The 25,396-nt window shown below is 43.3% G+C and overlaps 3 protein-coding genes across 3 annotated transcripts; 2 read left to right on the top strand and 1 right to left on the bottom strand.

Moving 5' to 3' along the window:
- Positions 1-873: 873 nt before the first annotated feature.
- On the top strand, positions 874-1,798 carry LOC117150620. Its single transcript, XM_033317589.1, has one exon. The coding sequence runs from the start codon at positions 952-954 to the stop codon at positions 1,354-1,356; it is 405 nt and encodes a 134-aa protein (XP_033173480.1). The 5' UTR covers positions 874-951; the 3' UTR covers positions 1,357-1,798.
- A 6,424-nt stretch (positions 1,799-8,222) lies between these two features.
- LOC117150619 (trypsin) lies at positions 8,223-9,081 on the top strand. The gene has a single exon (XM_033317588.1). It carries the CDS (start codon positions 8,249-8,251, stop codon positions 9,023-9,025), a length of 777 nt encoding a protein of 258 aa, XP_033173479.1. The 5' UTR covers positions 8,223-8,248; the 3' UTR covers positions 9,026-9,081.
- Positions 9,082-16,909: 7,828 nt separating this feature from the next.
- Positions 16,910-17,325, bottom strand: LOC117137589 (uncharacterized protein DDB_G0293860-like). Its single transcript, XM_033299101.1, has 2 exons — positions 17,116-17,325; positions 16,910-17,035 (listed from the first exon to the last, which is right to left on the bottom strand). The coding sequence occupies exons 1-2, from the start codon at positions 17,323-17,325 to the stop codon at positions 16,910-16,912; spliced, it is 336 nt and encodes a 111-aa protein (XP_033154992.1).
- Positions 17,326-25,396: the final 8,071 nt, after the last annotated feature.

Genomic DNA, 25,396 nt, shown 5'->3' with positions numbered 1-25,396 from the left:
GCGATGAGTCTGCGACACTTGACGACAAACATTGTCACGCTTTATGCCCCAAAACCCCCTTCAACTTGTAGTGCTGCCCAAATCCCCACCCACTTGGGGGCGATAAAATTTTGTTGCCTAGAGTTACGCTCAACGATTGTGTTCATTGACTTTGGTCTAACGATTTTGTTGAGTAGGCTAATGTGTCAGGACGGGCCCTATCCCTATTGTAGCCACTTTATGGTGGTGGCAGATTTCGGAAGTGCGACTTTCGGCGGTGGGAGCCGGTGCCAGTGCGTGCAGACGGGGGCTTATCAAGCTTATCGGCCAATAATTCCCCGATAGCGCATTGCGCACATTCGACTGGCCCCCATGAATCAGCCGTTGGATCCGTGAGCGTGATTTGATAACTGGCGTTTTGGCTTTATCTGCCCGCCTCCGCGCTCCGAACGTGACATTCCAAAAAGTACGTTCTAGACGAAGGGTAGGGTATCTGGCCTGGTTCTTCAGTTTTGACAGCAGCTCAACATAGCTAGATGCTAGCTAGACTTATGATATTATAACAAAACTCTATATAAGTGAAAAGCCATTGTAAGCCATTAAAATTTTCTTTACATATATTGTATAAGTTCCCTCAAACTTTCACTTTCCCCGTAGACTTTTGATTGGTCGTTACAACAAAGCACGTGCATTGCTTCATTGCTTTTTATCAGGTTCTTAAATAACCTATTAATAAAAGCACACACATCGACATATTATTTGTATGTCCACGGGTTTATCAAAGTCGAATTGGTATCGCTATAAAAACACGGCACTTGGAGCCCAACATTTAGTTGCAGAGATTCTGCCGAACACACAGGCTCTGTGCAGTGCAGGGAAACTAATAGTATTAATTAAAAACATTAAACAAGACGTAGCTGTCGAATAAATTATAATAATTGACAGAGCGGGCGATAAATTAAGCAGCAAAAAATGCCGAACATTGTCGCACTAAAGCTGAGCGCCAGCTATCCGCTGATGGCGGGCCACAAGGACGAGGGCAATATCCTTGCGCTGGACCAATTGGCGCTGCAGCAACAAATCAGTGCGAACTTCATTTTCCATGCGATCTCGAACTACAAGAAAACGCCATCCGAGCGAAAAACGCTGGACTTCATTGCCAAAAAATGGCTGCACATCCAGATGCTGTGGCGCGAGTTTCGGCTGAGGGATAAGCAAATACGGCGGCGTGGCCACAAGGATGCGCGCGTTCTGGAGCACGGCTACTTCCAGCAGGAGCTCTTCGAGCTGGTCCACGAAAAGTATATGCTTGTCCGTGGATTCCTGAGTCGTGACAAAAGAAATCTGCTCGCTGGTCAGCCAGCGACACGGCCATAATGTTTATTCAGACGACAGTCGACGGCGACAAGGCGGCGCAAGACCGCTTCATACAAAAGCGAAAAGGAGCCGGCAGGAAAAGGATGAGCCAAAAAGGATACGGCGACACGTGAAAACTTATTCCCCTGAAAAAACACCATTCGAGTGTGTGTGTGTGGCCTGCACTGAGTCAACAGTTCGATTCCGGCTCTGAGATGATATCCGTCAACAGCGATTCCATTTCCATTCCCCAATGCCAATTCGAATCCGAATCCGAGTCCGTGTCCCAATACCAATCCCAATCCAATGGGCAATCAATCTGACTGGACTCTGGACGCCATCTATGCCCAATCCCAATGATTGATTGCACTCGGCAATGATTACCACAATTATTATGATTTGCCAAAAGGTTATACAAGTCACGCTGATGACGCCGATTGGGGCCAAAGGCACTTTAACCGCATGAAAGCACCTTGAAATTTAAATAAAGTATCGAACTTATACCACTTACTAAAAATATGACCAATTCGATGGGGAATTCCTGATCGGCTGGCCGAAAACACTTGACGATTGTATCGGCCAAATCAGCGATTAGATAAGTCGTGCCTTGGGAATTCCGTTTTTAAGGGGGGGAAATGCCTTTGCCAATTAGGGTGATAGCCCGCAGCTGTCTGCGGGGCAAACTTAATTTACTGTCCGGAATTATATTGTTTTGGCCAGCTTCTTTGGGCAGGGAAATCAATTTCCCTGGCCAAGTGCAGCGCTCTACACATAACAGCTAATAAAAATTGGCCGCACACAAAAACAAACTAATTCGATAATTTGCTTTAGATGGCCACGCGAATGAGCAAAGGCCATCGCAAGTTGGGTGTTTAGCCACGTTCTTGGCATTCGTACTGCTTTGGGCCACGACCATCGGCTTATATCTAATTTAGCGCGATTAAGGGAGAGCCGGCAAAAAAGCGGCGAAACAAAATCGAGGGCAGGCCACTAAACTGAATTAAGACCGCAAATTTATGGGCGCCCGCTTCCTGCCCCAATCCAAGTCCAACCCAATGGGAACCCAATGTTGACAAGAATAATGTCCTTTTGCTAATATATTTTGAGGATGTTTGTGCCGATGTATATTTTGTCGAAATTAAACGTCAGGCGTGCAATTGTTGTAGTTCCTTACGTTAACTACAATAATTAATGTGGCAAAACACCCAGTGATGTGCTGCAAAAATGTAAAACCTAAATTCTAATATGTTGTATATCTGTATAGTTATTCACTTGCCATGTCTATGTTACTTAAGTAGTGCAAAAGGTAGCTACGGTTGGCCATAAATCAAGGAACTCGCTTTCCTACTAGCACTCATAATGTGTAATTACATTTTTTGGATAAACATTTTCCAACCGCAATTGTAATCCTCCCCAACCCGCTGTTATGGTCGACAATCAACACAAATTGATGTACATTAAAGCCGCGTCCGACCCTCCTGCCCCCACCCAACTTCGATGCCAAATAGTCCGGCGGAGTGAGAAATAAATTTATGTAAAGCAAACGCAAGGTAGACAGACCACACCCCCCACCCCCCTTTTAGTAGGCCTCTTAAATGGTGGTTCAAATTCCACCGAGTGGCGTTGGCCAAAAGCAACGAACGGCGGAGAATAAAAACGTAGCATATTTTAGAGGCTGTGCGCGCACTTCAATAAGATTTATTAAGTCGCGAAGGACCGCGGCGAGGACCTCGACATTGACTGTGGGTCCTTGGCACTGTCTTAACCAACAAAAAAGGCAAATAGCCGGGCTTCAATGGGTGGTGCTTGGTGGGTGGTGGGCGGTAAGTGCTGGGTGGCATTTGGGCCAGCTTGTACCGCGCTGTAAATATTTGTTACTCAACTCTTGCCGCCACTGTTTGCGTTTTGTGTTGTCGGCTGTTTCTGTTTGCTTGCTGTTTGCGTCTTGCTCTCGGCTCCTCCAGCTAACCAAAACACCACCCACATCCCACCACCCCCCGTGTTTATTTTGCAGCTAATAAAAAGTTGATGTGTTGCCTCTGTTCTGTTCTGGGCTGGCATTTTTTGCTGTTCTGTGGAATTTTTCGCAGTAAGCTGCTGTTGGCGCCTAAAAAGCGGCAATGAACTTTCGCTGAACATACTTGGATTTTTTACCCCATTTCACGGGATTCTTTCCTTTCCTTTTTTTGGCAACGCTTTGAGGGTTAACATATGACTGCAGCATATGTGTGAGTCAGCAGGGAAAGTCGGTTAAATGGAGCGGCAATTGTTTGTTTGAAAACTTTGGTTTCGCCGCCGGCTTGGGGGCCAAAGATTTGTTTGTTCCGCCACAGAAGTTTTCCCAGTTGATCTCAATCGGAAATCTGCGAGGATAAGAGTGTGTGTCCTTGAAAATTCAAGGCAATTAAATCTATAATATCTTTTCAATTGAGACATACCCGTATCGAATCATAAAGATAGTTGTATCACTGTTTGATGATTAAGGGTGTTGTGATAAGAATGGTTCGACATTCAATGGTCTAATCAGGCTTATCAGAATTGATTTTAAGCTCCAATTTAGTGAGTGAGTAATGAATAGGGCACATACGTATGTTATTTATTCCAATATGTACACCCAAAAAATTGAGAACCGAGCTCGGTTGGGCAAAGCGTGCTCGTAATCAGGGGCATGAATCATTCTCATGGGAAGAAACCTTCTTGATTTCTAGACCAAAACGATCTCAATGTTGATATTTTCAGACGGAAGCAGTATCGGGCTTAAGATTGTAAAAAAAGCCCGTGGGCAAAAGGCTGCAATCTGAGAATGCTTCGATCTCGATCTGGATCTTGGCTAGATTTTGAGATCGAAATTCACAAATCGAGATCCTTGAGAACGATTATTTCTCTCAGTGTAGATGCGTGTGTGTAACTAATTCAAGAACATGAAATATCAAAGAACTTCATGCATTTGACTCCTATTTGCGGATCCCATTATTCTTTCAGCCAATTGGGCAATCAATTTTGGTTCTAACCCACTAATCTAGGATCCCTTTACCTTTCGCTGTCCCTTTGCTAGCCCCAAAACATATTAGAGACGAGACTGCAACCAATGGCTTGGCTTATTCCAGTACTCGCTCGTGTTTTTGTGTTTATATCGTAAAAGGTAAATTTAATAAATATTTTTTCGGGCTTCCAGCGGCAGTGGGGGGCAGTGAACCATTTCAAAAAGCGGAAAAAAGCATGAAACAACAGAGGGAGGCAGGCCGAAACGTGGAATCATGAAAAATTGATGCCCCTGTCGTCTGGTGGCGCCACCTGGTCTGCCCTCTCTCTCGCACGGCATCTGTCCGTCTCTTTCGTGCACACACGCCCAGTAAATAATGTAATAATCTGGCCGGGTTGTGGTCTCCCTGCGACGACCCATAAACCGAAATTTATGCACGAAATTCAATTATGCTTAAAATGTGGTTAATAGGCCGTCTGGCGGAGCCTCCAACTGGCAGCCATGGCAACAATGGCCCACAATGGGCCACAATGGGCAGGCACCCCATGGGAAGAATATGCAATGGTTACGACCTCCCAGGTCCCCAGATCCACTCCCCGCATTATACCTTTAACCTATCTAACGAAATTTATTAAATATTACTCGGCCGACACACCCTCCGCGCCTGTTGAAATTAGATATTGTTATGTTGTTATTTAATAACAATTTCGGTATTTGTTGTTACTCTTTTATGGCTCATATGTGGGGGCCCTAACCAGAATGGTCGCACTCCCGCCAGGAGTTTTATGGACCCCCGAACCGGTGCACCGGTGGGAGAATATGAATGTCCTGGGAACGGAAGCTTGGCTTGGCTTGCTTTTTGTTGATTCTCCTCAAATGGTTTATGGACCGGGACACATCATATTTTCATCTCTTTTTATGATTTAGTGGAGTGTACTGTCTGTACGAAAGTTGAAAGTGGTTTATGAGTGGGTCAGAATATTATTTTGGACAGAGCTCGCAAAGGCAAAGTTAATTTAACCGAAATTGGCCAAATGAAAAATGCTCTACGAGTTGGAAAAACATAAAACGAAGTGAGTAATGGAGAGAGCAGCAAGTTAATTCTAACTAAATGAGATCTGGAGTAGCTTGTAGCTTTTACTTGATAACTTTTTTGTGATAACAACACACACTCTTGTAGGCCGGGCCGTAAACGAATTAGCTGCAATCGAATCGGATCAAACGCACTTATTTGTCTGCTCACTTGATGGACTTAACACTAACTGAGTCCCCGGCTTTGTACCAGTATCCCCTCCCTTCCGACTTCTGGGTCCTGTACTTGTCTTCTCTGACACTCCAGCAAACGATAACGAAACAAATCCGTGCACATGAACTGAACTCGGAGCAGGAAGAGTGGACGCATGGAAGCCGTGTAGGGAAAGTCTGGGGCAAGTGGAACCGAACAGAACAGAACAGAAAGACAAACTCAAAGTCAGCTCAAAACTTGCAAAATGATTTTAAATGACAGAGGGAATGGCAGACGCAACGCACACCACACACCCACATCCCCGGTTCTGGGTCCTTGGTCCTCTCCTCGATCTTGTTAAGATAAAGTCGCCTTGCAAATATTAACAACAACAGTGCGCTGATAGAAAAAATAAATACGGAAAGCAAAATGGCAACAGCAGACTGGGGCAAAAACGGTGGAGAAAGCGCCTGCAGGTTGTCTAGGCGCTCGATTCTAAGACAACAGCCAGCACACATGAGCAGCCATGACCATGTCGCGGATACAGGGGTTCCATGCATCGAGGATAATCTAGATTTGTAAATAATGGAATATATTACGCTGTTCAAATATATTGCCTGATTTATTAGATATATCATTATCCCTCACAAAGGTTAGCAAATCCGCTGCTTAAGAACTCTCGAATTTCGAGTGAACTTTATTATTTATATTATTAAACACAGCGCCTATACAGGTATGTTCCTTAAGAATACTATATACTATACTACACAATTGTTGTTCTGCTATATCCTGCTACACTGTGGCCTTGTGTCCCGCCGTGCCATCGTTATAACGACAACGTGAGCCATTTCTTAGCTTTGTATAGCTCCATTCTGCAGGCGGTCGCTTGGTTGGATCCCCTTTCTCATATTTTTTTTAATCTACTCACAGACATTTTTCTTTCAATGTTGTCGCAGCCCTCTTTTCCCCCTGCATTCAGCTCTTTTTCTATTTGTCACCCAGATAAGTGTTTTGTAGTATTTTCTAGATTTTTTGCGTTGTTTCCTTTGATACGCCCGGCGAAGGAAATCCAAATCTTAACTGCACTGCGCTACGTGCCTTGTGGCCCCGGCATAACCAACTGTCATGTCAGACATGTGGATGTGCCGGGGTGTGTCGCTCCATCCACTAGAATGGTCTTCCATCCCACCATCCCGGCAACCCGGCATCCCGGCATGCCGTGTCCCTCCATCCCAGCATCAGTTGCCCAGTTGGCAGTCGGTTCCATTCAACCGGCAACTGTCTTTAAGTCGCTGCCACCACACACACATCCCACAGGCACATCCGCCCCCGAATCCGAGTTAAGTTGAGTTGAGATGCCGGCGAACTGCTTCGAATCTTCGGTAATAGATATCAACAACTTTTCGGAACAAGAACAAGAAGAACATGAGACCCGCTTCGAATCCTGTGCAGTGCCGCTGCCCCGCTGCTCCTCGTCCTTTTCGGATTTAATAGATTGTTCTCCTCGGAGTGCGTTTCCTTTTCGGAGGATGTGTGTGCGCGCTAAATTAAAAATGAACTTTGGCAGCTCAAATTCATGGTCATGTTAACTTCTTGCTGCACTTGCTCGTGGCTGGTCAACTCCACTCAACTCAGTTCGCCATCGTTTGTCTTGTTCGCGGCCCCCGAGGGTCCTTGCCCCAAACACAACGCAATCCAACCCAAGGCCACCCACTCCACTCGTATCCACTAAAGCCACTCCACCCTCGATGTCCTTCGAAAGTTAGTTACGGACTGGCTTTAGCGTCTGTATGATAAGATAAAGCTTTATTCTGTTCGCGGTTCTTTGTGACTGCTCTGTTGGCTGAGCAGATTGCAGCTGTCTCCGGCATGTTTCAGAACTGCATTCTGAGGTTTCAACATCGAGCTCAAGATAGCCGAATCACATGAGGATGTGGGGCTGCGGTTGAGGGACTCCCTTTATTTGTCATAATTGGTTTATGACCTTGCCAAGGCAAGAACTTCGGACATTTGTCTTCCAGATCGTCAGGCTAAAAGAATGCAATTGTGGTAACTGCTTAATAAGTATCTTTAGGTTATTGAATTACATTTATCTTAGGCCGAAAGTTCAACAATATGTTAAAGCCTAAGTTCTTTGGAACAGACCGATGGGGAAGTATAATTCGTTGGAGTTACCCGAGATCGTAATCAGCACCTTTGTTTTTCCTTTATTCTTTTTTTAAATAGATTGAAAACCTGCAGATTCAACCATCGATTGCTGTGGGATTATTTTTAACAACAATAACCCGTAATCAATAGAACTATAAAAACATTGAGATTGATTTATAATCAGCAGATAAGTTCTGTGATTGGCACGCGATTCCTTCCATCAAAAATAACCAACGTATGCTTTGGTTATTCTAAATGATTCTTTTTCCTAATGGGAGTGTCCCAAAGTAGTACTACCAATATAATACTTAGGTTCCCCCACATATAGGCATTAGTTGAGCTCCTTGTCTAATAGATTAACTATCTGCGGTTATTGCCGCGAACAATAAACCTTAATCGAACCGCGTCATGGTCCTAGACTCCTGATAGAGAGGCTCTGATTTACAACTTCGGAGCCAGCCAGTCGCATGTTCGCATCGATAAGGCCCAGGGCTGGGATAACTTGGCTATAAAAGTCGAGGCCTCGAACGGATTTGGTGTTAGTGATCACAGTGAGAATGAATCGTTTGCTATTGAGTGTGGTGGCGCTGGTCGCCCTGGCTGCCTCCTGCCATGGAAATCCGGGACTGGACTTCCCCTTCGGTCGGATTGTGAACGGCGAGAGCGCGGATATCGAAAACTTCCCCTACCAGGTGTCCGTCCAGACGACCAAGGGCTCCCACTTCTGTGGCGGCAGTCTGATCGATTCGGAGACCGTTTTGACCGCTGCCCATTGCATGCAATCCTACGCCGCCAGCGAGCTGCAGGTGCGAGTGGGTTCCACTTCCAGGAGCTCCGGTGGTGAGGTGGTCACCGTCCGCGCCTTCAAGTACCACGAGGGCTACAACAGCAAGCTGATGATCAACGATGTGGCCATCATCAAGCTGAGCTCTCCCGTTCGCCAGACCTCTAAGATCCGGGCCATCGAACTGGCCGATTCCGAGGCCGTTTCCGGAGCCACTGCCGTGGTCACCGGCTGGGGCACCACCTGCTTCCTCTTCTGCTCGTCCCCCGACACCCTTCAGCAGGTGGAGGTGGATCTGCTGCACTACAAGGACTGTGCCGCCGACACCTACAACTACGGCAGCGACTCGATCCTGGAGACCATGGTCTGTGCCACCGGCGAGAAGAAGGACGCCTGCCAGGGTGACTCCGGCGGTCCTTTGGTCTCGGGCAACAAGCTTGTGGGCGTGGTGTCCTGGGGCAACGGATGTGCCTGGACCGGCTACCCCGGCGTCTATGCCGATGTCGCCAGCCTGAGGAGCTGGATCGTTGACACCGCTGACTCGTTGTAAATGGAAATAATATAATATAATGCAAGAGTATTTCAAGTGATATACGTATAAACATACGTTGAGTTGTTGCTTTAATGAGAGTTTTCACAGGATTCCCAATTTCTTAGCTGCTAAAATGGGTACTGGATACACCAGAAGATAAAAATTAAATAGATAATAGATAGATTTAGATAAAATCAAATAGACTCAATTGCTTAAAATCAGGCAGAATTCATTATATTTTTCCTACAAGTCTAAATCATTGCAATCTTATAAGCCAAACCAAATAAGCCAAGTCAGCTGTGGTGATGTGATGCAAATTGAGACCACTTTCCTGCCAACTTTTGTATAAAATCTGTCCCAACACAATGTAGAAATCCATTTTGGCCAGACTGGAAAGTAACTCAAGAACCCCGACCTGTTGCTGCACAACTGATTCGCTGTCATCGCGATTTCGGCTAGACTAGCCACACACACACAGACCCAGGCACCAGGGGACACCTCCTCCTCCGCAATCGGGCCAGACTGGAATTTTGATGAAAAATGTATTTAGATACTAGATAAAATTGGGGATACGACTGCGACACAGGGCCATGCAAATAGAAACATGCTCGTGCTTTTGGCCAGAAAAGCAATCCGTGTTGCTGCCGCCCATTTTCCATTTTCCATTTTGTCTAACCGCCTTCGTCGGTATTTTATTGCTTGGCTCGATCTTGCTTTTGGGGGCGTGGCCAGTGGTTGTTTTCTATAAAGCTGTTAAATACTTAAGTGTAATTTATGGCATGCGATATTATTCGGCTGTGTGTTGTCATGTTTGCCCAAAGTTTTACATATGCCAAGCCCAAACTTAAACGAGCGAGGATAAGCTCACAAGGGCAGAGCCATGAAGTTGTATGCCCAAGTATCTGGTGAGTAATATGCTGGGGCGTCAACAGACTTACACGAATTTCTTATGAAATTGTTGTGGCCACCACATGTGTGTGTATATGCATGCACACATGTATGCCCGAGTGGCCGAGTTTGTCAACTCCCACTTAGTGCACCATTCTTTGCATATTTTGGGGCTGTCTGTCGCCTTTGGGGCGACGGGGTGTTGTTGCTTGTTTTGCGTGAACAGGAGCCAGTCCATTATCACTTAATAAATGAGCAAGTTATAGACAACTCGTCCACAGCTCACAGGAGTGTGGCTGTTCACGGCATGTCGTGGCATTCGGGATTGCCATGCGGGGTTAGGTGCCCAGATTAACATCACTTGTCAGCATTTGAAAGGATTCAGAAGAAAGGACTCTAGGTTAGAAAGTCAGTTGCTGAGATTGCCATTCAGCTGTCATCAAGCCCAAAGCTGAGTACGAGTTAATATTAAATATAGACTGCATTTGTAATGACCACAAAAATTGTGCTGGCATTTTATGAACTATTTTATGACTTAAATTGTGATGTAAATGTGTTTTGATTGTCTAATATTTTTTTAAGGAAGCTGAACATATCCATATATCTGTGGTTATCAAACTGTCTTTGATGTAATTTCTGAAACTTATCTGTTTGGAATTATTTGCTGAATTGAGAAAAGTAAGCTAAATAAGCTGAAGCTGTTTCACAAGACTTCTTTTTTAACAAATTAATTAGTTTGAGAATTAAGCTGCGATTTTCTCTTAATTCTCGGTTTCGAACTTCTGTAGTTAGGACCTTATAAACTGCAGCACCGAAACCAATTTACCGCTTGCTTCCCTGGCACCCCCCTCGTATATCATATCCTCGAAAACGCCCAACTTTGAAAAATGCCAAAAATATCTCACATTGTGCCCGGGCAATTGACCCATGCAATTTTAGGTATAGACTTCAGCAACACCGGTTAATCCAAGTGGCAGAGGTGGCGGGGTATGACGGTGGGTTTCCCAGGGTATTTGGGAGTTATGACCCCGGCAGCCGGGCATCAAGCTCCTAGTCATCGAGACAGGTGAAAAATTATATGCCAGCAGTGGGGCATAGCACAAATCGCTGACGTCCGGCATGGATTTCCGATACACCGACACTTACCGTCTATGTGTGCGCTTCAATTTCAAAAGATAACAATTTTAATTACAACGTTTTGCGAAATATTGGCAACCGCAGCAGTCTGGGCACTCAGGCAACTAGCCGCCCCGTGGAATGGAATCCCACCGTAAAATACACGACATTGTACATATAGAATGGGTCCAGTCTGGTGGCTCAGATGAGAGGGGAGAAGAGTACCAGTGGTATTATTAAGGAGACTACGTGTATATGAAATGTGTGATGGAAATTCTTCCGAGCCTTCGAGGCCTTAATAAATTTAAAAGTGGATAAAAGGCATCGAATACAATGTGGATATTTTATAAGAGTCTTGTAAAATAATTACGATACCCACACAAAGGTACTTTAAGCCTTATAGGACGCTCAGAGCCAAAATGTTTTACTTTCGGATAATCAAAACTGAAATCGCGCATACCATACGGCGAACCATTCAGCGGTGCTGCATTTTAAATTAATCAGATATGAAAATCAAATGAGTCGTGGATCCGGGGCAGAGTCCTGTGGCGTGGAACAAAAGCATCCAACTCCTGGACAGGTGGCAGATTCCATCGCAACACATCACATCGCATCGCATCGCAACGTATCGCATCGGATCGGAGAGTCTACGACCGGTGGCCTCTAGCCAAGCAAACTGACAGGCAGCCTTATTATGAGCGCTTTTTAAGTATAAACATCAGGCTTTCTCATGTGTTTATGACATAATGACAGCCAACTCGTTCCCGGGACGATGCCCTGGCTCCCGCTGTTGCTCCCGCTACCGCTCCCGCTGCTCTCATTGCGCATACGCCACGTTGCCGTTGGCAGGCCACGAACAGTCCAGTCTGCAGCAAGTTACTTTCTGACAGTTATGAGGGGATTCAAATGTAATCAGCCGCTTTTAACTCTCGACCTCCCATCGCCACTGCATCCTTCGAACAGGTTTAGGAGTGTTTCAGCCGGTGCTGATGCTCAAAACTCCTCGATTTACGCGACGGGGGCCGCTCGAAGTGCCAGACAGCGGACTTAGCCGCATAAAATTCAGCCTCGGGCGATGCCTCGGCGTCACTTTCTGATTTCTTACTCCCATTCCGGCACATTTTATCCTGCATAACATAATATAATTTATGCCCGTCTGCCCGAGTGGCAGATAAAGGGAGAAACTGTGTCAACTTTGACTCTGATTGTGTCAGTAGCGGGGTGGCTCCAAAAGTTTGGAGAAAGTCACAGTTCTTTCACTTCTTGTGTGCTCATTACTCAAATAGGCGAAAGCATGGCTTTATTTATTTCTTAAATACTTGAATTAAATTAAATATAAAAAAATACCCACTTTGTTGAATATTTTCAATCCCACCCCCTTTAAAAACATACCAACTGGCCATTATATTTTGTTTGCAATGGACTTTGAGCTGAACGCGCAGGCATATAAGCCATCGTCAATCAAATTTAAATTAATTAAGTTAAGTTAGCGCTGATATGAAGTCGCGGATTTTTCCAGGTTTGGCTCTTGACTGAACGCAAATTGAATTAAGTTGATCGGAGTAAATACAGAACTCGAAGCCAGAGCTGCCAATTAAGCCCCGCCCATCTCATATTTAATTAATTAATTCACACGACCAATGCACACACTCGTACTTCCACACACACACATGAGCGTGGGTATGTGTGTGTACACGCATTTAAATGTCAAGCGAAAAAAGTTTCCAAGTGCTCGACAAACTTTAGAGTAGAACAACAACTAATGGAAATAAAAACAGAATCAGCAAATGCAGCTTGCAACATGTTAGAGTGGCCACAAGTAGCTTTCCTCACATAAATTATTTTGTATCACAAACGGCTAAGTGGATGAACATTGAATTTCAAGCTGATGTTTCTATGAAAAGGTAAAATAAACCTTTTGATTCTTAACTGTATTGGCTTGGATTTGATTTATGTAAATTTGTGATTTTGGTATACTGTAAGAACTTATATCAATCGGACCTTGTTTTTTGTATCTCAACTTAAAATCGCGTGCTAAATTGCATGAGATTGAGCAAAATATAGCTAAATAGTTTCTAAATGGTAGAAACAATTCACAAAATGCATTTTTCCATTTGGCCTGGCCTTAACGTTTGGTGGCTTGGCTTTCGTTTTCGAATTTTGGTTTAGTGCCAGTGGGGGCAATCAGTTGGGAGGAGGAGCAGTCGACCGGGCTCAGCCACTCATTACTCATTTGCCATAAACTTTCCTCGACTTTTCATATTTTCAAAATGCAGGCACATACACATACACGACGGCGCACTCATTATGCGCTTTTCAGCCATATTGATTTTGCTCAAGCACTAAGTGCAAGTGGATTGGGGTGGACCAGAAACCGAGCCAGCAGCAGCGAGGGGACCAGGGCCAGACAACAAATCGGTAGCTATAAATTCTGCACTTAAAACTTTTCAACAGTTTTCGGTACTTGTTATTTCTGCTTGAGCTTCTGCACAATCATTTTTTGCGGCCGGGTAGGTAGGCCTTTTATGGTAATCCTTGTCGCAATTTCCCTCGTTTTTTGTGGCCAGTATTTTCGGTTAAAATGTAATTTGTTTTCGTATCATTTTTTGGTTCGAATTTTCTTATCTGCACAGTTTATTTGGCTTGCCATACTTGTTACTCGAAAAACAGCGGGCGGGGTCTACATGTGTTTTTGGCCATGCCCCCATGCCCCCATCTCTCTCCATTTCACCCACCCGGTGAGCCCACAACAAGTGGCTGCAAAAGGCCTTGGAATTGTTCGGTTTCAAAGGAATGAAGTTGAATGGGAAATGTTTCCACAGAAGTTTTCCCTCTCATTTCGTTTGCCTTCCTTTTTTTGTAACAACTTTTTGGTATTTTCCAAAGAGGGAACGACATTTTTACCGAGGTCGCAAGGCGGTGAAGTGAACAAGTGTAGGGAATGATTGGGGTCAATGGTTCGTGAGTCTGCCAAAGCTTTGGCTAATTTCTCCGCTTTAAGCTTGCGTCCATTCGAGTCCTCCATCAAAAACATTTCAGTGCAAAAAATATCACAAGAAATGAATGGCAAAAGCAGCTCTATTTTTTATCATATGGTAATGATAGGCTGGTTATAAATTCATATATAGCAATCGATTGAGGCCATTGAAAGGATATTGCGAAGCTCGTAAGTAACAGCGTCTATGAAAATGTGGCACCCCCACCCCCTTGCCCAATTTTATAACGTGATTATACTACAACAATAATGTGGCACGGCATGCAGTAAAAGGAAAAATCCGCATTTTGAAGGGCTCATGAGCAAGCCGGAGCAGCAAATGCACTTTCACCGGTGGAAACTGCAGCAAACAAAGCTCAACATGCCGCAAAAACCTGAAACAAGGCAGCTGCCTGTTGAGAAAATTTTGCGTAAAAACTATTAACTTGTTTTGTTGGCAGCAGGCAGAGGCCCAAAGGACCGAAGTTCCGGGGGACAGAGGGCGGCGAGGGCGCACATGTTATCATAATTGCAGAGTGCACTTGCAGCCATCCTGACGCATACACTGGGAGAAATGGTTTATAGCCAAATGGCTGCATTAATGGTAACCGATTTTATATGTTTAAATCATCTTTCCTAATGTTAAATAAATATATATAGACAAACCAAGTAACTCACGTAGTTAAACACGTTTCTAAGTACTCCTAATCTCTTATTTACCATCTAAAAAATGTTATTTTACTTTATTGCTTGCAGTGCACATACATATGCATAAGGAGGTGCCCCACGCATACTTAAAGAAGCTACTCAACATCTCCATACTATAAATGAGTAAGAGTTGGTTGTTCTTGGGGGTGGTGGTGACTGCGGGGGTGGGTATGGGGAGAGTGTGGGTTTTTGGGGGCAAAGAGTGAAAGGTTGGCTCGGCATTGGGCGAAAGTTTTATGTTTTTCTTGACTGAAAGTTCTGTTACCTTCTCGCTAGACATCGCAGTTGTTGTTGCTTCCCACACCTCATCAACATTTGGCAAAGTTTCAGTTCGCTGTGCTCCTTTTTTTACAGTACAAATTTCAACGCTTAAGTGATTTTCGCTGTAGCATACTTTCGGATGCCATTCACATGCGTTCAGATTTTTAAAGTGGCGGCAAAAGCGGCGTTGGCGGTCAACACGCATTGCGGCATCAGCTCGCACACACACACTCGCACTCTTACAGGACTCTCAGGACCCCCTCAAAACACACCACCCCACCGCAACGCCTCACCCCGCCCCCGTTTGTCTGCCCCTGTGGCGTGTGTCTGGCGTTAAATTGAAGGCGTTTAGCGTGGCAACCGAAGGACACTTAAATTGTTTTCGCTTTGCTACCGCTTTTCCCCCATTGCCGCTTGGCTGTTTTGACGCTCTCGTTTTTTCAGCTTATTTTTTCGTCGTTTTCCTGGAAAAAATCATAAAAAATGCATGGCCATATATTTTCCTGTTGCTCACACAAATTGCGCTATTATTTTTGTGTGTCTGCATTGAGTTGTCTATTAGGAGCGGCTTATAAAAGTTCCTTTTTGGTTTGTTACATTTCCCATGCAGCAGTGCGTTCATTTGGCTTATTTCACATGTGTGCCAATGGGTATTTAGGCCAACCACATATTTTAAATCGGCGATGATGCCCAGAGTTGTTATTTCAGTTTCTAAAACGGTCTTAATTTTGAAATGATCTGCCAAAAACTTTCAATACGAATTTAAGCTGTATCTATTTGCACTTCAAATCAGTTTTGTTCTGTGGAAATTTAATAATTTTACCTTTGGTGTACTAAGCACTTAAAAGCGATTCGAAATCATATAATATACATAACGTTTTTAGTTCTTTAAGAAAGTCTTCTTTCGTATTTGTATCCTTAAAGCGTTGCTGTCAAAGCCCAAAGGATCCGTTGCGATGTTCCGCAGGTTGAAACCTTTTTGTAAATGGATATGATGCTAAAATCCCATTCAACGGTGCAAACCTCGATGCCTGCTCACTTGGGACACATAAGACTTTCAGGTAGTGGGCCAAGTTGTGACGAGTGCCAAGTTGTTGACGGATTTAAAATAAGAAGGCGCTACGCGGTGAAATCTTAGGGACAATAGCCAAGGAAAGGCGGGGCTAAAATCTTTACAGGAAGCCCGAAAACAAATTGTAGCGGAAGCTCACCAAACACAATAAATGTTTAATAAGCCAAAACGACTGAACAACAAGGAAAGGCAGGCAAAAAATAGTCACTTTGAATCGGAACCGAAAGGAAAAGCGATTCTGATGGAGCTGTCGGGAAAATGAAAAACATGGCCGATGGTATGTGCGTTTTGTAGCGGAAACTCAAGCGGATGCTTCGCCGGCAAAAACAAAGACGGCGAAAAGGAAAAGTGTGTAGCAGGGGATATTTATGCTATTTCAAACAAATTCCAGGAGACACTTTGCCTGACATTTAAATTGTGTGGTAAGGGGGATGGCCCGGATGGAAAAACTACAAGCTGAAACAATGCTGATGATGAGTTTCACTCAGGCCACTAAGTGGGTCGCTTGAAAAAAGCCATAAACTTCACGAAGTGTATGGCACTCAAAAAGTTGACTCTCGAAGCAGGTGGAGCTTGGCATTTCAGCTAAATTTCCACATCTCTCGGCTTTAATCACTCTTAGGGAGATCTGGGAAATTAAAGCTGCCAAGCTATATAAGCAATGATTTAAAAAGTATTAATGAACGAAAGAACCAAGAATGTTTATCAATACTAACACATTTTGTTGAAGCAAATTTAGCTATGCATTTAGCGCTGATTTCATTAGCATTCGAAAGAGTGGCCTCTTGTCACCCAACGAAACCCACTTAAGTACGGTCCGGGGCAAGTTCGAGTGTCCTTCATTCTGTCTGCTGGACAATCACTGGAGCACGACCCCAAACATTCACATTCCGATCCGCTGACCTAGCCCAATGCACACACTGGTATCGCTCCAGTGTGGAGCACCAACGGGGGGGAAGGCGGGAAATGGGGGAAATCGGGCGGGCGAGATAGGCAAAAAGTCAGTAAGCTGAAAATGAAATGAAACGCATAAGAATCGATTCGATTAGTGAAATGAAATTTACGCCAAAATAAATTTGCACGACTTACCGACTTGGCGCGCCTAAGTGTATGCCATATATTTTCCTCCCTCATTTTTCCCGACGCTTTTCCGGCTGCCATTGTTGTTGTCCTGGTCATGTCACGCTGTTGTTGCCGGCTTTCGTTGGAGCTCTTGTTGGTGTTGTTGTTGGTGTTGGTGTTGCTACTGGTGTTGTTGTCGTTGTCGTTGTTCTTGTCTGTTGTCGCCGGCGTCGTCATTGTCTCTAAACTTTTGTACGTTCATTAATCTTGCGAAGCGTTTTCACTGTTGCGCTCTGTATGTGTATGCGTGTGTATGTTTATATTGGTTTGCGCTTGTTTCAGCCTGGCATGTCCTTCCGACCCCCGCCCACTTTGCAGCCCCTCCCAAAAGTGAGTTTGCTTGCCTGTTCTGCCGCTTGTTTCCTTCCTCTCTGCACCCCCACTCAGCCCACTCGTCCTTTCCGACATCCTCGTCCTTGTGCGGGACACTTGTGCGACAGTTGTTGCATGATAAGGTTTAATCTATTTAATTGTAATTGATATTTTCTCAAGATACGACAACCCTGCCTTTCTTTTCCCGCTCGCATTATTTTTTGTTTGTTTCCTGTGCTTTCCGTGTCTCTTACACCCATTTATAAACCAAATGAGGCGTCTACAACGTCGATAAGGATATAATCTGCCTGTTGTTGGTGGCAACTTGTTGGCAACACAGGAGCTTTCACCAGCAATCGGGGCTAAATCATAATTTATAAATTTATAAAGTGTCATGAGACGAAAGCGACCAGGGAAGAGCAAATTCCCTTTCGGCTTGAAGAAGCTAACCAGAAAGAGTCTGGATTAAGCAACAAATTAATTTATTTTTATTTTTTTCAAAAGAACGTGGCTTATTTGCCTTTTGCCAGACAATTTAGCATTCTGTAACTAATTCTCGCAACTACTTTTTCACAAAAACGCAACCGAACAAAAGATTTGAGTTGGTTGAAAAGCCAACAGAACAAAATTCTCCAGTTCTGTAGTATAATTTAATTATCCTTGTGTCTCTGTTTTTTTTTTGTGCAGTAAACACTTTAGATTCTGGTATTTAGCATGTCAAAGCAAACAATTTAAAAATAAACTTGTGAAGTATGTTGCCAACAAAGACAAAATTAATGTTTATAAGGATACCATTAGTATACGTATCCATGTTGGATACATTTAAACAGGCAAAAGACAGAGATAGGAATTACTGGCGTTGAGTTAGGTAAATTAACTTTAATTTCGGATAGACAAGTTCCTTCCTCAGCCGGAAGTAGGGACTTTCACTTACACTTCCGCTTTGGGTTTTAGCCAGCCTTTTTGGCACCTGCTTAGACATTAACGGCCCCGCAGGCCAAAATATTCCCACCTGCTGCCGACACGAAGGGCCCAAAACATTTTCAGATAACCAGACGCATTGCTCACATCGATATTATTTATGCATGAGCAGTTGAGAACGAGGGGAGGGCCACAGAGAAAGCATTTTCCACAGCACTGTAAATTTTAACGGCAAGGGAAGGGGTGGACTGGTTGGTGTTTTCTCCTCATTTCGCCCCGCCCACCAATCACGGCAGGGATAATAATTGTTGTTGCCTACTTGGCACACAGTCAGCCTGCTCCTGCCACGTCCTGCCGCCTCCTGCCACGCCCCGTGTCATCCTCGGCTCTTGACTTTGGCTTCCTGTTTGGGCTTTTGTTTTTATTGCTTCATTTTCGATTATCGAGCAATGCACTTATCGCTGCCGAGGCTCTCGCCCATTGTCAACGTCTTCGATCTTTGTCAGTCGAAGGATAAAAAGTGGGCGGAGACGGTGGTGGGAGTGGCAAGTGGAGCTCAATCTCACAGTGTTGTTGCTTCACCCTGCCGAGTGCCTCATCTGTCTCTGTAATTGTTGCTTGTTGATTTCAGTCGCGAGTCCTTTTGCCTCCTGCCTTCCACACTCCCGATTTTATACTTATTTATCTAGATACACATATTATATATATATATAGCGAGCCGTATACAATATACATATATTTATAGCGAGCGGCACGCGAAGTCAGGCCTTTCAGCCTGTCTAGGCCAAGTCCTTGCCCCTCGCTCCGTGCACTCCTCCAAGGATTCAAGTGGCAAATGGCAACTTGGCCAGCGTGTCAAGCACTCCGCGCTGCAGTTGTCCTTCCACTTCGGCTTTTGCACTTGGGCCTTCCGCGAACAGTGAGGCTTGTTTTGGCCAGCTGCAGAGGAGTGAACTTGAGTGGTAAATGCCAGGGAAATCCGAGTAAATAATGTATAAAGAGATTAAGGAATAACAGATATTCTGGTTTTTGAAATCAAATGCTGCATACAAAGGAAACTCCGTGTAAAACTCATGCTAGGAGCTCGAAAATACGTTTATAATTGCAGTATTGTAGGACTTAAGATGTAGATACATGTTTGATATGGAAGATAGCTGTTGGTTGCTCGCAAAATGGAAATTTATTATACACAATGTCGAATACAATTGAATGTATGTAGCAATAGAATATGGCAAGTTCGTATGAATACAATATTAGACGAGTATCTATGTAGCCCCTCTTCTTGTTAAACCTCTATATTTTGCTAACAAGTTTATCCAACTAAATTCCCCTCTATGCGACATGAAAATCTAATGTAGCATTTGAAGGTTTTCATTATAAATTGATTCCTGAACCATTTGTGTTTGGCTTTCCTTCAGAAATCAGACATGGAGCACCGACTGCTGAGCTTGTCCTAATCAGCACAGGACCATCCGCCCAGGGACCAGTTGGTGTGGCCTCTGATCGGATAGACAGTTAGACAGAGATGGAGGAATGGCCAGTGGTTTCTCGTTCGCCTTTTGCCAGCGTCATCCACTCACCAATTTTGTCACTAATTTAACTCTTCCGCTGCCACTTAGTCGCTTTTCACTGTAACTAACTAAGTCCCAATCCGACGCCCCGCCTCCGCGAACTTTGGCCAAGCCTAAACCCAAAAACCTGGCGAAATGCAGAGCAACGTGTACCAATTGTGCAGTGTGGCAACTGGCGAAAAGAGCAACAACGGCCAGAAATCGCAGATGGGGAAAAACTGGGCCTCGGAAAACGACGAGTTGCTGGAAACTGAAAACTGAAAACTGGCAGCAGAAAACTGGTGGCGTTGAAAAATGTTCGCTTGGCATTTGCCGAAAAAGTTTTGTGCGCTCACACAAAATGCACGACAAATGCCAAAAGCTTCTGCTTGTCGAATGCAGGACTCAAAGCCAGTCGTCCTGGCAGCCTCGCAGGGCCCCACCCCTCGCACTCCCCCGCTCCTGCTAGTGCTGCTCCTTCTCCCCCCTCAAATCTCATGTCTGTCGTCCTGGCTGGCTTTAGTTCCTTTTGTTTTAGTCAGGTCGAGCGCCATTTTCTAGCAATTTTTACTTTTTAATTGACATTTGTTTGTTTATGTGTTGGTATTATAGAACTGCACATGGACACGTATACACACACACATACATTCGTACATGCATGCATACGTGCATTGTCCTCGTGTTGGTGAGCACTTTACGACCGGCGGCAGACATTTTTGTAATTATAGCGCAAAATTGATTTGATTTTTGAGTTTAATAAGTATTGACAGGATTTTTAATGAAGTGGGCAGCGTCGAGTGTGTGTCGGTGTGTGTTTTGCCACGCCCACCCGTGCGAACGTGCCCAAGTAAGTGTTTGCCTTTGCGGGTGTGGGCGCTGGTTAGTGGGCGTTGTGCACAAATCAGCCCAAAGTATGCAGCATTAAAATGTAATTGAATAATTTTATGCAAAGCGCTTGTAAAAGTCATTGACTTCATACGGGTTTGGGCTGTTCCACGGGATTCCATTGTTGGTGGCTATTAAACTGATGCTGCCCAAAAGTGCTCAATTTAAAAGAGGGAATTCCCCGAATGCCCAGCGTGGGTGTTTTAAATTCAAAATTAATCTTTTATGCTTGTTTTTCGGTTTTCTATGTATTTTTTAATTGGTAATTTTAGCTCTTTCATAAATAAATTGAATTGTTTTTCGAAATTTAATTCAGATACCGTAAAAGGAAAAACGTTGAAGAGTATTTAATTCGCAGTGGTAATATTTTAAAAGCAGGAAACACCCAAGTAAATCAATCGAAATTTTAAAGTGCAATTGAATCATAATTATTATTCGAATTAATTTTAAAAGGATTCACAAATGTTGAACTATTACCGTGAGCTTATCTGTGAGAGCCAAGCTACAACTGAAGTATCCGACGAATTCTCACCATTTATGAAACGAACTTGAAACTGAAGCACCATTAAGTATCATAAACCAGAAAACCAATAATACACATTTAAGAACCAATTTAAATATTTAATAAGCACTTAATATGTTGAGGTGGTCCTTGTTTGCATCAGGTCTTCATTTAAGTTGTTACAGCACCAGCCAGCCAGATATTTTATTCATAAATTGTTTAATTTCATTTCGGGCCCTTGTTTTACGCCCGGCTTGTGCTGGTCGTGTTTCTGGCTCGATCTAAGCCAATGTCCTGGTAGTCCTGGCTGCCAGTCGAGGGGCATGCGGGATGCGCTGTGGAATGGTCAGCTGGCAGCCCGACATAAATTTGCAAATCGACAAATATGTCATGCTCAATACAATGCGGTGTCTGTGCGAGGGTGTGTGCAGTGTGTTTGTAGGTGGCATTGGTGTGTTTTTGATGGACAATGTTTGCTTATCGCTCCACAGGCTACGTCACTGACCCCAATGCGTTCTTACCCCACTGCCCCCCTTGCATCCGCTTGGCCCCTTTGGGGGCACGTGACTGACGCCTTGGTTCCAGTTACCAAACCCAGCCTTATTTTGGCCAAACCCGACTGTCCTGTGCGCCTAAATGTATGCAAGATAGCATCTGTTTTCGTCGTGTTTCCGACTTACACATGTAAGTCACTCATATTTGAGTGTGCGTGTGTGTGACTAGCGCCTACATTCATAACACATGTATGCGTATTAGGCGCAAATATTGAGGCTTTACTTAAACAGCATTAAGTCGAAATTAACATGTCTAAGCCAGGCCGAAAGGACCTTCGCAGGCGATGCCTCGAGTAGCAGATGGATTTGCTGGACTGTCGGCCATTCAATTTCAGCCGACTTTCACTCATTGGTTCGACAAAAGAAAAAGCGTCCTTGCATTCAAAAAGTAAAATAAACTTTGGGCTTCGCTCAAAAGTAAAGCGTTGCAAAAACAAGTATATGAAATTATTCTAATAAGTTAGAGAAGCCAAGCTCAGGCATTCTCCATGGCATAACAAATTGATGGAAAAATAAACCCATTAAATAAATAAAATTCACGTGCCCTACACGTTGTGTTCTTAAAATGTGCCAAAAATTGAAGTTCAGCTACTAAATCCGAGTGACTCAAAGCTTTCCGATGGCCCAGAGAATGAGCTTTAAAGAGACGCAAATGAGTGCACCAAATTTAGTCACTCTCTTTAGTGGTGGGTTTCCGTGTTCGGCAGGCCTCGCGAAGAGAACGACAAGGACTCGTTAGAATCCTAAGAAAATTGAGTAGTAAAGAGAAATTTGAGAATTTTATTTTTGAGTGATTTTTTATTTAGCCATTTGTTCTCTTAAAAAATTTCAGTTTTTCCGATGCATACCAGAAACTCAAGAGAGATGTTAACGTTATTTGAGTAAGTCTTATTTGTAATGTTAAAATTGCAGCTCAACTGAAAGCATACTAGAAACTTAAAAGAGAACTTAAATTCGCTTGAGTCAATTTTATACAGTAAAGTAAAAATGGCAATTGAATTCAACTGTAAGTGCACATTCTTGATTTGAATGAGTTCTCTGTTAAGTCTGCAGTAAAACAACATTTTCATACTTGAAACTTATTGTAAATAACAAATATAATGTTTGTACAATATAAAAATCATTATTAATAAATCAATAAAATGCAAGAAAAGTTTTGTTTGCACAATACATATAAATCCCATGCTTAAGTCTTAATCAATCTATGATTTTCATTCCTTAAACTAAATCATCCGTCTTAAAAGCTTTTAAGTTGTAGAAAGTCGATAAGACAGGCTTCAAGCGGATTTGCTGTTTTAGAATTGTGAATATGGCTTATCGAGCATTATTCAGTTGAAATAGTTAACATTAACATTTTAAAATAGGTGAATATTAATAGTATAATAACTTTTAAATTTCCTTCTACCTTTTATTTTGTATTTAAAATACAATAATTTTATGTTTAAGTATTACTTTGGTTGATGTAATCAAATCAATTTATATTTGCACAAAATTCGGAATCTATTTCGCCTGCAGCACTTATATCACAAAAGACTATTGTTATGACAATCTTAGTCTTAGTTACAGTCTTGGGTATTTTTTTATTAATATATTTTTTTATGTTGTAACCCCTTAGGCAGTAAAGACTTTAGCTACTGCTAACTGAAAAATTGTCGTGTAAGTGAATTGACTTAGCTTTAAAAACTTGATGAATGGAAACAACACTTCCATTTTGTACGAGAGCTCAGGTGTGATAACATACACAAATTGACTAAACTGGAATACCGCAAATTGCTAAAATATTTACGAACATATCGAACATATTTGAGTTACCCTTCGGCTATCGATTATTTGTCGGCCAAAATGCGGAAAATGCCTCAAATTCTTGAAATAAATGCGGTCGGCTCTGCCATGGCAGATATTCAGATAAATGGATTCAGATAAGATGCATATTCTCTGCCGTCACGGCACCGATGCCGAGTAAAAGTCATTAATAATTCATAAAAATAAATTTTACAATGAAATTCAATTGATTGTGTAAATATTTTCCTTTACCGCAGAGGCAGAGGCCAAAAAACCAGGGAATGGAAAGTGGCAAGGCAACTGTTTCGCGACCCAATTCGCTCTGCCGATATGAGAACACGGGAAAGTGGCTTCTCTTGCCTTTTGATATCCTGACGGGTTGTGATAAATGTCCTGATCTCAATCCAGTTCGGTGTCCTGTGTACACCTGTGGGTTTTTTACGGCTGCTCAAGTCGTAAAAAGGTATCACCTAACCACGCTTCCCACAGCGAAAAATATTGGTTTATACACTTAAGGTAAATTCCTTTACATAAATCAAAAGAAAATTCGATTGGAATTAAGCAAATCGTGACTTAGTCCTAAAGTACTTATTAATACTTAGATAGAAATAATTAATTACTTGATCGTTTAAAGCATAAATCCCACACATATGATACATATTGTACTTCGAATTTATCTGAGCTCTAAATAGACTTTATTCATTTGCTACTAATTATTCATTTTTATGTTTCTTCGCTCAATAGCCATTCGTCTTGTGCATTTTTAATTATGTGTCTGAGGTCAATAAAAGACACAAGTACACCACTCGTTCTTCAAAAAAGATGCATAAATAATGTATAAGTAGACCTGCTTTGTATCTGTAACTACGATACACTCCCCGATAGAAACAACAAAGTTGTAAAAACAAATCTCGGCCTAGCCGCACTAACAACAAAACCCAAGGAAAAACATTTATACACCGAGCCAGGCCGCAGGTTAAATGTATGCAAATATAAACAGCGTGTGAAAGATATGGCCAAAGGGCACAAGGTGGGCGGGGCTGTGGGCGTTGGAGGCGGCAGAGGCGGTGGGCGTGGCAGCTTACTTGTAACCGCCTTGAGCGGTACTTATGCCAATGTTCTCGCTCTCTGCCAGTGCTCGCCTCAAGTGCCTACTCCACTTCATTGTTACACTTGCCATCCCCATCCCGAATGTGTGTTTTAGCGCAGGGTACGATGGGTATGATGGAATAGATATAATCTGACCTGCATAACCTAGCACTTATCAAGGTTTGTAGGTGTTAGGTTATGCAACTGCGTAAGTGATCAATCACAATAATTCTAATGCACAGCATCCATTTGGCCAATAAGTTCATTATTAAAACATAAGAACTGATTAAATATAATATGATTAAAAAGGTAAGGAAGAGGGAAATACACTTTTTAAAAACCTAATCTAGCTCCTACCTACTGGGAAACCTTCGGCGTAACCCTTAAGTGAGAAGGCACAGCTGCTTACTTAGAACATTTGCCGCATGTCCTCAAGCTGATTAGTGTATGCCGTGGCATTTTGATTGCCTGCCTCGGCAGCCTGCTCCTTGAACACCTGTTGTGCCAGGACCTTTTTTGCCTCTTTCCGACCACGCTTCTGGGCCTGTTGGCTAAGAAGGCGAGAGCAATCGAGCGCGTAGCGCAATAAATTAAATAAAAACAATTGGCGGAGGCTTGGAAATTATTAATAAAAACAAACCAAATCCAGAGCT

This window comes from Drosophila mauritiana, chromosome 2L, assembly GCF_004382145.1.
Source record: "Drosophila mauritiana strain mau12 chromosome 2L, ASM438214v1, whole genome shotgun sequence".
NCBI lineage: Eukaryota > Metazoa > Arthropoda > Insecta > Diptera > Drosophilidae > Drosophila > Drosophila mauritiana.
This window is presented reverse-complemented; position numbering and strand designations above follow the sequence as displayed.

Coding starts and splice junctions, on each gene's coding strand:
- LOC117150620 (XM_033317589.1), top strand. CDS start 952: ATGCCGAACATTGTCGCACTAAAGCTGAGCGCCAGCTATCCGCTGATG.
- LOC117150619 (XM_033317588.1), top strand. CDS start 8,249: ATGAATCGTTTGCTATTGAGTGTGGTGGCGCTGGTCGCCCTGGCTGCC.
- LOC117137589 (XM_033299101.1), bottom strand. CDS start 17,325: ATGACGACGCCGGCGACAACAGACAAGAACAACGACAACGACAACAAC. Junction 17,036..17,115: donor CACTTAGGCGCGCCAAGTCG/GTAAGTCGTGCA, acceptor TTTCATTTTCAG/CTTACTGACTTTTTGCCTAT.